Source organism: Echiichthys vipera (assembly GCF_963691815.1).
Source record: "Echiichthys vipera genome assembly, chromosome: 13".
In the NCBI taxonomy this organism is placed as follows: Eukaryota; Metazoa; Chordata; class Actinopteri; order Perciformes; family Trachinidae; genus Echiichthys; species Echiichthys vipera.
In genome coordinates, this window is record NC_139838.1 from 27,218,002 (window position 1) to 27,233,461 (window position 15,460).

The 15,460-nt window shown below is 43.4% G+C and overlaps 1 protein-coding gene across 1 annotated transcript in view; it reads left to right on the forward strand.

The window, feature by feature from the left end:
- Nucleotides 1–15,460, forward strand: part of grin2da (glutamate receptor, ionotropic, N-methyl D-aspartate 2D, a) — a gene marked incomplete at both ends in the record, with an annotated part of 247,265 nt that overhangs the window by 162,003 nt on the left and 69,802 nt on the right. The window contains one exon of the mRNA XM_083925228.1: nt 7,162–7,276. Within this exon, the coding sequence (XP_083781354.1) occupies nt 7,162–7,276 (115 nt within the window). The remainder of the gene's footprint in view (nt 1–7,161; nt 7,277–15,460) is intronic.

Sequence of the window (15,460 nt, forward strand, 5' to 3'; positions counted from 1 at the left end):
GAGGCACGCTCGACCTCCTGCTTCCCTCTCTTTCTCTCTTTCACCCTGTCTTTCTACTCCTCTCTAACACACGCATCCCTCCCTCCCTCCGCGCGCTGCCTTCACAACTAGCTCCTGGTTTTCAGGGGAAATTCAAAGTAATAATCTGTGACATTGCCCCAGAAATTAATAACATGTTTTTTTAATAACGGCTGTAAGCGAAAAGTAAGTGTTTGGCCTTTTACGGAACTTATGAAAGCCTGTCAGTGTCAAAAGTGTTTTTTGCATGTGTGTATCTTATCCTCCTGAGACCCAAGCTTATGTTTAGTATGCATTTTGAATTTCCCCTAGCTTTTTGGAGTTAGTAGGACCTGATGAGCACAAAAAGGAAGTGTTGTCTTTGAACAGGAAACGGAAAAAAATGATGTCCTCGTAATGAATAAACGTATTAAACTGTTCATCTTTTTGTATCAAAAACTTTATATCAATGTCGACTAATTTGTACCAACTGCAAAAACGGTCCATGCCCTTTAAAACAGTTAAAGGTATGTTTTAGGGGCGGGTGTGACTCAGTGGGAGGGTGTGTCGTCCTCCGTTCCAGAGATCGGAGGGTCGATCCCTAGCTCCCCCGGTCGAAGTGTCCTTGGGTAAGACACTGAACCCCGAATTGCTCCTCGTGCTGCGCATGGGTGTGTAACTGTGGTGTGAATGGTCTGTAGATGTCCACTGCCATCAGTGTGAATGTCTGTGTGAATGAATGAATGTGAATGGTAACTGCACTATAAGTTGCACCTAAAAACCTTCAAATGTCTCAAAAGCCGACAGTGCTCCTTATAATGCGGTGCTCCTTATATATGGACCAATATTGAGCCACTACAGGTCTCGCAACTACGGTGAGCAGCCGCCGACTCTATTTTCCCCGTAGAAGAAGTAACGCGCGGTGCATGTTGAGATATACGACTGTGTGAAGCGTGCCGTTTCATTTCCATGTGTGTGTTTGTGTAAAGAGCCCAAAATGGCTACTTTTTCCGACTTTGTAACTGAAACGCTGATACTCGGGTGTGACGTCAACCTCCGACTTTAGACTTCCAGGGTAAATGATTCGCACCGTTAGTTGGGCCCACTTGGCATCACTTTCCAACATGCAGGGCACCAAGGCGAGGTCAAGGCAACAAAACCAAAACTACTTGGTTAGATTCAGTAACAGGACGTGGTTTCGGTTAAAATAAGGAAGTTACGTGAGTTAGAACGAGTCGATGTTGACTTAAGGTTTGACATGGGACATGACTAGCGACCTCCCCTGTGTTTGTTTGACGATCCACCGACCACGACCTACGACCTCCGACCTCCAACCTCAGCAGACCCTGTACCTCTTAATACTACGTCATCTCACAGCACTGCAGTCACAACTGGTTTGGTTTGTCTTGTATTTCATTTCCTGTTTGTTTACCATGAATTAATTTATTGTCTGCAGTATTTAGATATGTGCTAAAGCTTAAAAGAGTCATATTTGGAGACAATTTTGCTGTTTTCTTAAGTGGAATCGGCCAAAGTAAGTGTTTTATAATCAGGATCACGATGTTATTTTGTGTTATGATCTCAGTTGAACTCAATTCAACCTTTTAAGCTTCGCTCTTGAGCCCACCGTCACTGGCAGAGTGCGTCCTGAGGGCAAGGCCACGATCAGTCCAGCAGCTGAGGGGTTAACGAGCTGCTGCCTCACTCAATCAGCCGCTCAATACACACATTTGGTTTGCAAAGAGCGCATTGTGCCGGAAAGCAATTCAGTTAATTTCCCCCACAGTCTCGTAAAACCATGACTGGGGGCTCGTGATCCCGTCTGTTTGAAATGACTTGACGATGACTTAACGTGAATGTTATAATATCGGTTGCAGCCTGAGTGATTCAGCGAGCGCTAACACTCTCACACTTGTGTTCCTTGGATTTTTCCTTCATGTGCGTGAGGCAGCTGCTGGATTGTGCCTGTGGCGAACCTGTTTGATGGTTCCTGTGCCATGCAGCACACTCTGCTCCCCGTCTGCGTCTGTCTCACCCTTTGGTTGCATTTTACCCTCTCCATCTCTCATTCTGGCAGTCTCTCTCTCTCTCTCTCTATCATCTACCTTTTCTTTTGCTCTTCCTGCCTATTACCCCCCTCGCGCTGCTTCCCTGCCTCTGTCACCTCTGGTTCGCTGCTCATCTACACTCGACTGTACCCTGCACCTGGGAAAATCTAATTTAAGATGGTAGGGTAAGGAGGAAGCAAGAGGCAGAGGAGGGAGGGTGAGGAATAAAGGGTGGAGGAGGTGAGAGGAACAGAATGGAGGATTGTAGCCCGGTCCCGACTGCTGCCACTCTGAGCCTCAAGGCTGATGTTTTCTGTCGGTTTGCTGAGGTAAAACCAGGCGGAAGAGAAACACCGGAGTCCTCTGGGGTCTCCCACACGTCAGTTAACATCAGGTGCTCGTACGTACAGAAGCAGGTTCAAGGTCTGCTCTGACAGGGAGGTCAAACACTTTCAAGTCACAGAACATGCAGACATGAATTCAGAGGCGTGGGCGCGAGTACCTGTTTTGTCAGCGAGCTCTCGGAGATTGCACAGTGTGTGAGTTTACATCTGTAGCTGACGTGTGGAATGTTTTCTGGATTCATTGTTATTTCAGCTCCTGCACCACAACATGATTGCACGCATTGGTATTCTGACATCGCTCCGATATAATGGCCGCCGCGGCGTCGATCATTGCACTGCTTACCTGTTTGATGGATGTTGTCATCTTTTTGTGGTGGTTTTGCATCTATTTTGAGTCATTTTGCATCTATTTTGAGTCATTTTGCATCTTTTTGTGGTGGTTTTGCATCTATTTTTAGTCATTTTGCATCTTTTTGTGGTGGTTTTGCATCTATTTTTAGTCATTTTGCATCTTTTTGTGGTAGTTTTGCATCTATTTTTAGTCATTTTGCATCTTTTTGTGGTGGTTTTGCATCTATTTTTAGTCATTTTGCATCTTTTTGTGGTATTTTTGCATCTATTTTTAGTCATTTTGCATCTTTTTGTGCTGGTTTTGCATCTATTTCTAGTCATTTTGCATCTTTTTGTGGTAGTTTTGCATCTATTTTTAGTCATTTTGCATCTTTTTGTGGTATTTTTGCATCTATTTTTAGTCATTTTGCATCTTTTTGTGGTATTTTTGCATCTATTTTTAGTCATTTTGCATCTTTTTGTGGTGGTTTTGCATCTATTTTTAGTCATTTTGCATCTTTTTGTGGTGGTTTTGCATCTATTTTTAGTCATTTTGCATCTTTTTGTGCTGGTTTTGCATCTATTTTTAGTCATTTTGTATCTTTTTGTGGTGTTTTTGCATCTATTTTTAGTCATTTTGCATCTTTTTGTGGTGTTTTTGCATGTATTTTTAGTCATTTTGCATCTTTTTGTGGTAGTTTTGCATCTATTTTTAGTCATTTTGCATCTTTTTGTGCTGGTTTTGCATCTATTTTTAGTCATTTAGCATCTTTTTGTGGTGATTTTTTATCTATTTTTAGTCAATTTGCATCTTTTTGTTTGGGTTTTGCATCTATTTTTAGTCATTTAGCATCTTTTTGTGTTTGTTTTGCATCTTTTTGTGGTAGTTTTGCATCTATTTTTAGTCATTTAGCATCTTTTTATGCTGGTTTTGCATCTATTTTTAGTCATTTTGCAGCTTTTGTGGTGGTTTTGCATCTATTTTTAGTCATTTTGCATCTTTTTGTGGTGTTTTTGCATGTATTTTTAGTCATTTTGCATCTTTTTGTGGTAGTTTTGCATCTATTTTTAGTAATTTTACATCTTTTTGTGCTGGTTTTGCATCTTTTTGTGGTAGTTTTGCATCTATTTTTAGTCATTTAGCATCTTTTTATGCTGGTTTTGCATCTATTTTTAGACATTTTGTATCTTTTTGTGGCAGTTTTTCATCTATTTTTAGTCAATTTGCATCTTTTTGTGTGGGTTTTGCATCAGCTGCAGCTACAGGGGCTGCATCTTAGTCAACTCTTTGGCTGAAGAAAAGCTTCTGCGTTAACGCCTGAAATGTAAATATGCAGAATGCTGCCAAGGTTTTCCTTTAAAAACTAAAGAAAAAAAACACAATATTTCATTCACAATAGCAGGGATAAGCTCTCACTCAGTATACGATAGCTGGGATATGCATTAAATAGTCTGATTTCTAGCGTCTGTAAGCTGCTTTTTAATGCTGTTTTGAATTATCTCTACTCTCTGCTGCATTCGATACATAACTTAAAGGTAACTAATGAGCTGTGAGTAGTACAGGCCCGGCTCATTATGGTAAAGGCCGTGGATTTTTTTCGATGTTATGTGGTGACTGTAATGTTAAGTGTGAGGGTCTGTGTGTGTGTCACAGCGACAGCATCTTAAAAAACACTCCTGCAGCAGGTTTTAGAGGGGAAGTTTGTCCTTTTGGTCCTTATTCCCATTTCTGAGTCATTGTGTTAAAGTATAAAGACACACAATAGACAGATATTCTTGAAACACACCACTATCTGCACACTAGAGTTTTTATGTCAGGGATATGCAAAGAAAGAGAAATGAGTAGCTATATGGATTTGTGCACTAAGGCGTGCTATTGCCTGCGTAGTCACAGTTATACAGTACATTTCTTTTCTTAAACCTCTTCTCTGCAGTGCATATTTTTGGCTGTTTTGAAGCCTGATTGCAGTTGATTAGATGTTATTCAAGATCTTGTTGAGGTTTCTTCCAGCAAGGTCCCCTGCATGTTTTAGAAAGGTTTCATTAGGGAAGCTTTGATGTGCCCCCCCCCCCCCCCCCCCCAGATGCTTTTAAGGCAGATTTTTCATTAAGGAACACCAAAGGTAGAGCTCTTCGTTCCTCTCTCGCACTCAGATCTCTGCTTCGCACCAGCGCTGTTTGCTTTTGTCTCTCTTGGCGTTAAAAGTATTCTCAAGTATTTGTCCTTCAATGTTTCCTCTCTTTCAGCTTTTATCCCCAGTATTTCTCCTCTCCGCAAACCTCCCGCTGCTCCCTGACACCAGAAAGCACAGAAGACGGGGGAAAACATTTTAGCAAATTTTGTGCTTCATGTCGTCTCTCTCTCCCCTCTGCTCTTCTTCCCTCCCTCCCTTCTCGGCGTCGTCACCTCAGCGATGTGATTTCCTCTCATATCAACAGAAATGTGCTTTGTCTTGAGCGCAGAATCCCTGATGTTTGTTCCCTGCAGTGAAGGTCTTTGCTCTACTGTACCTACACAGCTTTGATTACTTCACTTGATTTTCTTTTCTCTTTCTCAGTTTTTCATTTGATTTCTAGTTTTTCTAAAAATGTTCACAATAGAACAATTTGCTTGATGTGCTTGTTGTCCTGTGTATATTTTTTTGATACTACGGAGCATGTTTAAAATGTTTTACGGTTGTTGTAGTGAAGCATTATCCTTTGACTTTATTGTGACATTACAAAAAATGTCTGGCACCAGAGGAAAAGTCATAAAGGGACCAATCAGAGGGGGTTTAGATTTATCAGGTTCACCTCGACAGATTTGGCAAAACCTTCATTAGGGTGCGTGTGTCTGTCTCATGTAGTGTCTTTTTCTAGCAGAAAGGTGCTAGCAGGTGTTTGTATGACAACGACATTAATGTTAGCTAGGTGGCTATAGCTAACAACACGCTTTAAACACGTAGACTACGTTGGCGTCGGGCCAATCTGCTGCCACAAACGGGCTTTTCTGCCTCAACAGGAGAGTCTGTAATAGCACCAGCGCTTTTCTGAAAAGTTCCAAGATTTTCAAAGAGCAGCTGCACAAAAAAAGCTGAAACACTCAGAAAAAAGACGCTTTGTCGACCACCCTTTCTCTATGTGGCCACATATGCTCTCTCCCTATTGGGTAAAACTGGGAAAAGATCCGGCACTCAGGAAAAAAAAGTGTTATTTGGACAGGGGCCCTTACCTTGACTGTATTTCATCAAGTTAAGCTCAGCATCCATCAGCTACTTTAGGGCGCACTCACACTGTCCTTCCGCAGCGCGCCCTGGGCTTTAGGGTCCTTGTCCCCCCCTCCAGGCCCGTTTGTACTCACACTACCTGGGCCTCGGAGAATGCTTCTTGCTGTCCATCATGCCGTAACACGTCACGCGCATTGATGACATCATCGCGGTGTTGCTTTGTTTACAAATCTTTCCGTAGACCTCAGAGTTTTTGTGCGTCTTGTCGACTGTTTTTGAATCTTTTCATCGACCAAATCTGCAGTAAACACTCCACCTCCGCATCACACCAACGTGAACCTTTCACCGCCATTGTTGTTGTTGTTAAATGTCCGTGCATGGTCCGTCCTTCTATTTTCTATGTCCGAACAGGCGCATATAAATGACGTCAGAACCGCCGTAGGCCTTGTGCTCGTACATGTGCAAACGCACTCTACAAAAGCCCACCTCTCCCAAACGGGCTGTGGACTGCCAGCTGGCTGCAGTTATGCGCGGAGGGGGTGCACTCACGCTGGTCAAACGCACTAGGCTTGACCCGAAAAACGTGTTTTGGCCCGGTGTGGAAGGACAGTGTGAGTGCGCCCTTACTCTCACATCTTCAGCTAAAGTCAGTCAGTCTCTGGTGTAAATACTGACAACAGAGGAATATTACTCACCTATTAGATAAGTAATATAGTCGCATTTCATTGTGTTGCGTTGCATTACCTTCTTTTGTCAGATGCTTTTGTCCAGAGTGACTAACAACAAGTGCATTCAACTTTGAGGGAAACAAGAGCGAGATGTCAAACCATGTATGTAGTGGTTACATAAAGTGATACGCTCGACTCCATTACACTGGAACAGTTAGTGTAGCACTCTAACACCTATTGACCTCTGGATTGTTTCCCATAATTGCTCAGTGATTCAAATATGTAGGTGTGTTGTTGGGCCCAGTGACGGCTGTTTCCACCAAGAAAGGCAATATCATCTTCTTACGTAGCCTGGTAGCTGTTCAGCTGCCTACACTCAGGAAACACATGAACAAATAAAATGGTGTGAAGGGTGAATGAGATCGATGCAGCTGTGTGTGTTCCCGTAAGCATATTTCTGTGATTGCTGCCTTGATAACCACATTTCCTTTTCCACTTACGTGGACCCCATCATGCAGGGCAGTAAAAATCCCATCTCACCTCCCTGTTCTCCTGTCTCCTCTCACAGGTACTTCACCAATATATCCATCGGTGGACGGGACTATTCCTTCAACAGTGATGGCTACCTGTCCAACCCGCTGCTCGATGTCATCTCCTACACCAATGGGAGAGGTTGGGAGGAGGTCAGTATTCAGCTGTGCTGGCTGGTACTAATTATCATAGCGCAGCAGCTAAACGGGCTAACCGCAATTTCACAGTCCATCAAACATGCTAACTCATCAGTGCTGACTTTCACCTTTTTGCTGTCTCACTGTCTCTCTCCCAGATCTCATTAGCGCTCCTCTAAGCCCCCCTCCTCTCCTCCCTATGTCTCATCTCTCTCTCCCTGTACTCATGTTGGTTTGTCAGCCTTGTTAGCCAGTGTAAAGTCCAATATCCTCTCCATCAGTTGCCATGTGTAGCATTTGTACAGTAATAGCACCACATCCAAGGGCTGCCCTCGGAGGGCACTTTCAATTCCTCCGAACTCCCTTCGATCTGAGAAAAACAACTAAACCTTTTTGTTCCGTCCTGCTGTGTTTCATTGCTCCTGACCTTTAACGACTCGATATGTTTTATCGGAGAGTGCAAACTCAAGACCCCCCTCATTTAACGGGTGATAGCCAAAAAGAAAAAATCGACCTTTGAAAGAAAGAAAACACACTCCTAACTGTGCCGTTTCAGGGAGAGTCTTGGGTTTTTAAGTGTTTGTAGTTCTTCACCTTCCAGCTTGACTTCTTCCAAAGGTGTATTTCAGCTTGGCTCTATAGGAGAAGGATGAATGAAGGATTCAGATTAGAGTGCATTAAGTAGGATTGAAGGAATAACTTAGCTCCGTCTATGTCAGGAGGTGATCTAAGCAGGATTTCTGTGCGGTCCGTCTGAGCAGGCTGAATCACAATGCCCGCACTGTGGACGCTGTCAACTGTGAGTTTTCTGGTGCAGTTTTTCATGGTTTAGGATAGTTCCAGTTGTGGTCAATTATGCTGCTACACCATACAATGTTTTTTAGGCAATAGTTTTCTTCCAACAATGTGGGGAAGACCCTTTACTGGCTGCTGGTCTTTCAAGCAGGGGAAGCTAATGTTTCCAGCCTACTCATAAATGTGTTTGTTTATTTATATGTAAATTCTACCCTTCGTTCCTTTTTAAGAAAATTATCTGTGACCTTGTCGTACCAACTAGTCGTCTTTTCCAGGGACTTGACCAGTGTCCTCTCAATGGCAGCAGAGCTAGGCTGCTTAAACGGCCTCGGCCCAGCTGGAGCTGCTGCGCCAGGCTACTGTGAGTGTGAGTGATCATGACCGGGTGAGAAGCTCCGCAGCTGCTGCTCCTTGTTTGGGAAAGAAACCGCAGAATTACAGAACAGGGTCGCTAAACACAACGCTGTTTTTAATGAAGACAAAGCTGCTGGGGATCGGTAAAGTCTCCGGATCAGTTCAGAACAACGGAGTGAAAACTTGGAAAATGTCCCGCTGAATGTTTATTCTTCAAGATCGCGGTTTCTACATATCCCTTGGCATTTGATACTGACTCACAAGGTACAAGTGCTCCAGAATTAAGGGTGACAAAGTCTCTAAGGTTGGGCTGGTGGATTGGTCACAAGAACACAGGACTTTCTCTAGGACACCACGGTTTGTGTCCCATGTACTCTGCATTGCTGTGATTTATGTTATTGACACACTTATTTTAATCCCACCCACAAACTTTTCATAACCCTAACCAAGTGGTTTTGTTACCTAAAGGCTCATTTATGTTCTAGGTTAGATATGCATACGGATAGGGCATTGCTACATTGAATCTTGACGTTTCTAAAATGCCATAATCTGACAGATAAACATTTGGTCGTTGGTTAAGTTTAGAGTTAAACTATGTTTGTTAAAAAACCTAATTTCAAACAAGACACAAACTACAGTCTCCTGGTAAAAGGTCTGGTGTGTGTATGTGTGTATCTACCCCGACCTCCTCTCTACGCAGAGCTCGTTATACTTCTGGAGCACTTGCTCTGAGTGTCTAATATTGATGTACAGTAGATGGTTTTACAGTGGAGTTAGTTGAAAGCCTGGTGCATCTCATACAGAGGCTTAATACTGCCAAATACATTTCATATTAATGTACCTCTGGTTTGCAGAAACGTATAATGCCAGCATTGGACCTCATTAATGCTTTTGTTGCTTAATGGGAGGAAATCTCTGCAACCAGGTTCCAACATCTAATGAAAAGTCTTTCCAGAAGAGTCTGTTCTAAATATATAGATCGATGCTAATGGTTTTGGAAGTTAAAACAATCATGTGTGGATGTAATGCTCTGTTTTACTTCTACTCAGCAAATGAATTCCAAGTTGAAGCACCAGGGATCTGCTTCAGATTCTCAGCCTCTGAATTTTGCTTTAAAAAAAGGAAATGGTGAGAAATTGTGAACATTGGAGGGAGTATCGTCATGGTAACATTAAACAGCATCTTTGGCTCCACACTTTTAATGTCAATGGGTCAGTTGTAGGTTCTTCTTTTGCTTGCAGTTTCAATCCGTCTCAGTGTCACGTGGTGAATCTTTGATCAGAACCGGTCTCTAAATCGTCTTTTTCACTTGTCAACATCCATTATGAAACACATTAACTTGACCATGCCGCATAATGTGTCTCCATCTGGAGTTTCTGTGAAATTCTGACTTACTGATGGCGATTTGCATCTGTAAGACTTTGGAGTAAGTGCTGGAGTTGGAGGGGCATTGGGAAATTTTAAACAGCATGCGTGCTATGATCTAAAATTGACCCCAATCTTGTTTTGCAGAAGATAACAAGCCTCAGAGCGAGATTCATATCAGGGGAAATATTAAAGTTACAGCCAATACTTAGTGTAGAACCTGACGAATAGTCAGCACTTATGGAATATAAAGGCGCCGCCTCATTTGATTGCTGAACAGGGGGCATTTATTTTTGGAAAGTGTCAGCTTTTATTCATGTTTTCAAGTCTTCTGTACCTCACTCTGCCTTTCTTTAGTTTGTGAGTTCACATCCAGCCTTAATTGTAATGTATCCTGGCAGTAAAACCCCACAGAAGAGTAGAACATTACAGTAATTCCTGCTGCAAGAAGTAGTGGGAATCACCGTGCCGTTTACTGCCCTTTTCTGATGCACTCCGCCATTACTGTATTGACTTTTTACTGAGTGACGTCTGAGATACTGACAGAGGAGACAGGTTACAGTCTTGTACTCCATGGTTTAGAAAAGATAAGAGATGAAAACACGGCTACATCGGACAGAATAACTGACAGATAAGGGCTTAGTTTGCACTGCTGCTCTCAAAAGACGACTCCTGTGCTGCTCTTTTGATATCTGATGTTCAGGTGAGAGGAGGAGGAAATAATCAGAATAGCAGAGTTATGTTTCATACGGGGACGACGTCAAGTAGTAGCATACAGCTCATGGTATGTGTTTGGTGAAGTTAGCTCACTTTAAATGTGGCCCTAGACCATGGGTGTCACACTGATCCAGTAAAGGGACGTGTGGCTGCAGGTTTTCATTCCAACAAAGCAAAAACACACCTGACTCGACTTACTCAATCACCTGAACTGTCTTCACACAGTTGATTTGTTGGACCAGGTGTGTTTTTGATTGGTTGGAATGAAAACCTGCAGCCACACACACGGCCCTTTACTGGATCAGTTTGACACCCATGCCCTAGACAGACTGCAATACATATCTGAACAAACTGTAGCCTGAACTACTTTCTAACATTAAGGTTTCTTTCTTTTTACCCTGTGTTGTTGGAGGGATGCAAAAATACAGATGTGGAATTATCTCTCAGCAACGCAAAAGCTGCAGGCAAATAAAGCATCACTCTGATTGAAAAGCTATTGCAGAAAGATGCTAAATAAGACGGCAGAGGTTGTTTAACATCATCACGCTGAACATGCAAAATCAGTTGTATGCTAGTGATTGTGACATCTAATGCGACCATGGTGTAGTTCGTCAGGCTGCTTTCATTCCCAATTTGTATATTGTAGGAAAAGTAATGCGCACAAATGGAAGTATCCCATACGTGTATTTAAATGAAGTGACGTAGTATGACACTGCTGATCTCCACATAGGGAGCGAGGCTGGGGTGGTGGATGGGTCCCAAAACACAGGACCTTCACCCGAGGGACCGGTGTCCTCTTCCCAATAGTACTCAGCCAAACCACAACCTTGTTTATAATCTAGTCGTTTTGATGTCTAACCCTAATCATCATCTTTAGTCACGTAAAGGTAGTTTTGTTGCCTGACCTAACCGTCACCCTTGGTTTCCTAAATGTAGCAAAACATAACAGTTGTGATCCACTTCCGGACGCCGTTGCCACCATTAAATAGCCAATAGCGTTGGGCATTGCGGGTTGCAAGGGTTGTCTGTTGTTGGGTGCAGCTACTGTAGGCTGGCACTGGGTGAAATGGAGTTAGCCAATCCTGCAGCTGCTTCGGAGCCTCAGTGAAGGGGGCGTTCTTTGTCCCAGCAGCTGAGTGAGCGGAGACGGGCAACAACCAGAGTCACTATAGGCCGAGCATTCACTCCATGGACTGAGAGAAAGGAGAGAAACGCCATTAGAACGCACGCCCACATGGCTACGCTGCTCCTTGATCGGTAAGATCAAGAACGGTAACGCTAACTGTCAGTCAAACTCCTCTGTAATACTTGTTTTTATGGTGCAATTTGCCGGAAGGGATGGGTTCAAACAGGCTCAAACAGATGCTGTAAGTTACTCTCCTGTAGGCTACTGGGGTCTGACAAACATGGCAACCTGACCGCTGGAATTATTTTTTGTTGTTGCGACTATGATCTTGAGACACTAGATGGTGTTCTGCTTTTTCTCCATATTCAATCTTTAACAATTGCTTGTCACAGAGCTTTTTTTCTGCAGTAATACAAAAGCTTTGTGTCAAAGGGAATCAGGGCAATGCCAACTTTTGGGTTGGCCTTCAAATACGTCATCCCTGCGCCACTCTGAGGAGAAAAGTTTGTAAATTACATCCTGTACCAAACACTGAACTGGTAAAGATGGACAGTGCGCAGAGCTAACCAGCACAAGTATGACATGCATATAAAATGTCTATTTATAAATAAAATATTAATCTTTTCTTAGCCTTTGGGTGGATACAGATTCAATTATGGTGCACTGCCTTTTGAACATAAATTTGAGCCCAGTGTGTCATAAAATATGTCCTCAGTCATTTCCTGGCAGGGACTTGAAGGTCTCTTGAAATGACTGTTGTATGAGGGCTTTGACCTAAGGGATAATGGCCAAGCAAAGGACTAACAGTGTCCATACAACTCCCTCAGAGACCAGCACTTAACCCTAACTGCCTATTGGTTTTCCAACCTCATTTGTCCGAACATCCACGTTTCCGAGGCGTATATTTGCTGAATGAACCTCTCCTGAACTGAATCATGAAGTATATTTTCAGAGCACAGCAACCTTAGGGCAGCTGAACAAGAGCACACTGAAGAGCTCAGAGTGAGATCTGAGACTGTATTTACCAGTCTCAGAGTCACAAAATCCACAGAGGGATGAATATTTGTTCTTGTTTCTAAGCAAAGAACATATTATGTTGTGAATTTTTGTAATTACAAAGCAGGTTTTGGCAATGAACCTGTTCCTCATGTGATGCTGCACCTTAAACTTCAGGCAGCAAACAAAGGGAATAATTGGCGTCATTTATGCGATTTATTTAATGTCATGGATATTTTCCATACCAAATGTACACATGTGCTTATGGATGCTTACGATTAGTGATGTTTAGTGCATTCATGATGCGTATAAAGCACAAACCATGAGGGCAGGCTCACAGCCAATGAGGATGTTCTCATATGATTTAGTCAGTTACTTGTCTCTACCATAGATTTGAGGCGGGATAGCCCCACTCTACCTCCTAGTTGGCTCAGTAGGTTGTTTGTCATCTATTCTATTGGTAGGCTGGCTCACACTTCAACGTTGCTCTCACCTGCTTGACTGTGGAGTTGTAAGATGTAGTATGAAGTGCAACAACGGTAGGGGTAAGGATGTGGGTCGAACAAATGCAGGACTTTCACACAGGAGAGCAATATTCACATCCCAAGTGAGTCCATGTTGACTTTTAAATTAACTTTCTTACAAAATGTTTCTTACACAATAATTGTGATTGTTTTAACCAAAATCACAATCTTTTCCTAAACCTGAAACCTACGTAGTTTTGTTGCCTAAGGGCCCGTCCATACGAAAACGCATTTTCCTGTAACCGCACAACTTTAGCATCTCTTTGGCCGACCATCCACACGCAGCTGGCGTTATCGGAGCCTGAAAATGTCATGAAACCGGGTCCCAGACCGGGAAGATTTGAAAATGCTCCCCATGGCGTTGTCGTCTGGACTTCGAAACAGCTTACTTTGGTAAAAGATGCTGTCATTGCCCCACCCCTGACCTTTAACCCCCGCGGTGTCACATAACAACAACAGTGCTGCTGCATGGAGACATGTACTGAACTGTACTCTGAGTGGCCGACCATATATTTCTCCCTTTTCCCTGATGGTCTGAACAGACTTATGTTTGAATTCACAACGGGACTCCCAGGGCCTTAAAGAGTGACACCCAGGGGTCCTGACGGCGGCCGTTACCATGTAAATAGATAACAGCCTTCTGAACCTACTGGTGGGTGATAACCTTCTGATCAGGTGAACAGCACCTGAACATTGACAGAAGTGGTAACGAGCCATGTTCACATTTAATCTTCCTGAGTAACTCAAGGAATAACAGTGATTAACACATAAAAACAATCGTGTCAATGATGTCAGATAAGTTTCCAGCTTTACATTATTAGCCTTAACCTTTGCATAAGTCGTTTGTTTAACAGTCTCAAGTGTTGTTGTTTCCACATTTCAATGTTATTTTTTCTGCATCACATTATGATGTTATTGTGTGGATGTGCGCTTCATTGCAGATCAGCTTGGAAATGAAGGGATTCTTTTGTTGTCGCGCTGCCAACTGATACTTTTGTCATACTGAGCAACTCATTCTGTGATATTTATACAGTTAGGTGTTATGTGATGCAACCATACAGCAAGTCACCTTACATCTGTTTGTTCTTTGAGCCCAAACGTATATACAGAGGATCAATGAGCGATAGGACAAGACAGCATACCGCAGTATCTTTTTCATCAATATGACAAGAGAGCTGAAATCCTGGACCGCACAAAACAGGCTTTAAAACTGACTTCTCCGCCTGCAATTCATGTTGTAGTTACTACAAACAAATAACATACAAGAGACAAAACATCTGCTAAAAAACACCAACCTCCACAGCACTTGGCCAGATGCCAAGAGCTGATATTATTGTCCAATAGCCCAACTCCGGGTAGGGAAGGAGTCCTTACCCCAAGTGAAGGAGTTCAAGTACCTCGGGATCATGTTCACGAGTGAGGGGAGGATGGAGCGTGAGTTTGGCCGGAGAATCGGAGCAGCGGGGGCGGAGCTGCAGTCGCTCTACCGCACCGTTGCGACGAAAAGAGAGCTGAGGAAGGCAAAGCTCTGGATCTAACGGTCAATCTTGGTTCCTACCCTCACCTGTGGTCCTGAAAGCTGGGTCATGACTGAAAGAAAGAGGTCGCGGGTACAAGCGGCTTAAATGTGTTTCCTCAGGAGGGGGTCTGGAGTCTCCCTTAGAGAGAGGGGGAGAAGTTCAGCATCCGTGAGGAACTCGGAGTAGAGCCGCTGCTCCTTTGCATTGAAAGGAGCCAGTTGAGGTGGTTCAGGATCATCTAGTAAGGATGAACCCTGGGCGCCTCCCTAGGGAGGTGTTCCAGGCACGTCCAGCTGGGAGAGGCCTCGGGGAAGACCCAGGACCAGGTGGAGAGATTATAACTCCACACTGGCCTGGGAACGCCTCAGGATCCCCCAGTTAGAGCTGGTTAATGTGGCCCGGGAAAGGGAAGTTTGGGGTCCCCTGCTACAGCTGCTGCTCCCGCGACCCGACCCCGGATAAGAGGCTGAAGATGAGATGAGACAATACAATATAAACACATTAGCTGTTAGCTATGCTAGAGCTTGGCTGAGGCTCGACACTATATGAATATTGTACGGACATATTGACCATCGTGAAGATGAAGAACATTCTTTTAAAGTCAGCCTGGACTAAAGTAAAACCACAATTTTAATCAAACATCATTTGTTCTGGTTCAGTTGGCAGCATTATGTGTCATGTTTTCAGAAACACGTCTGTAGCCAGACCGAGTTTAAAAGCAATTTTGTACTTGAGTTGTTTACTACAATTTAAAGCTGTTTCCCACTCCGAATGGACTGGCAGGGTGAAAATAGAGGCAGAA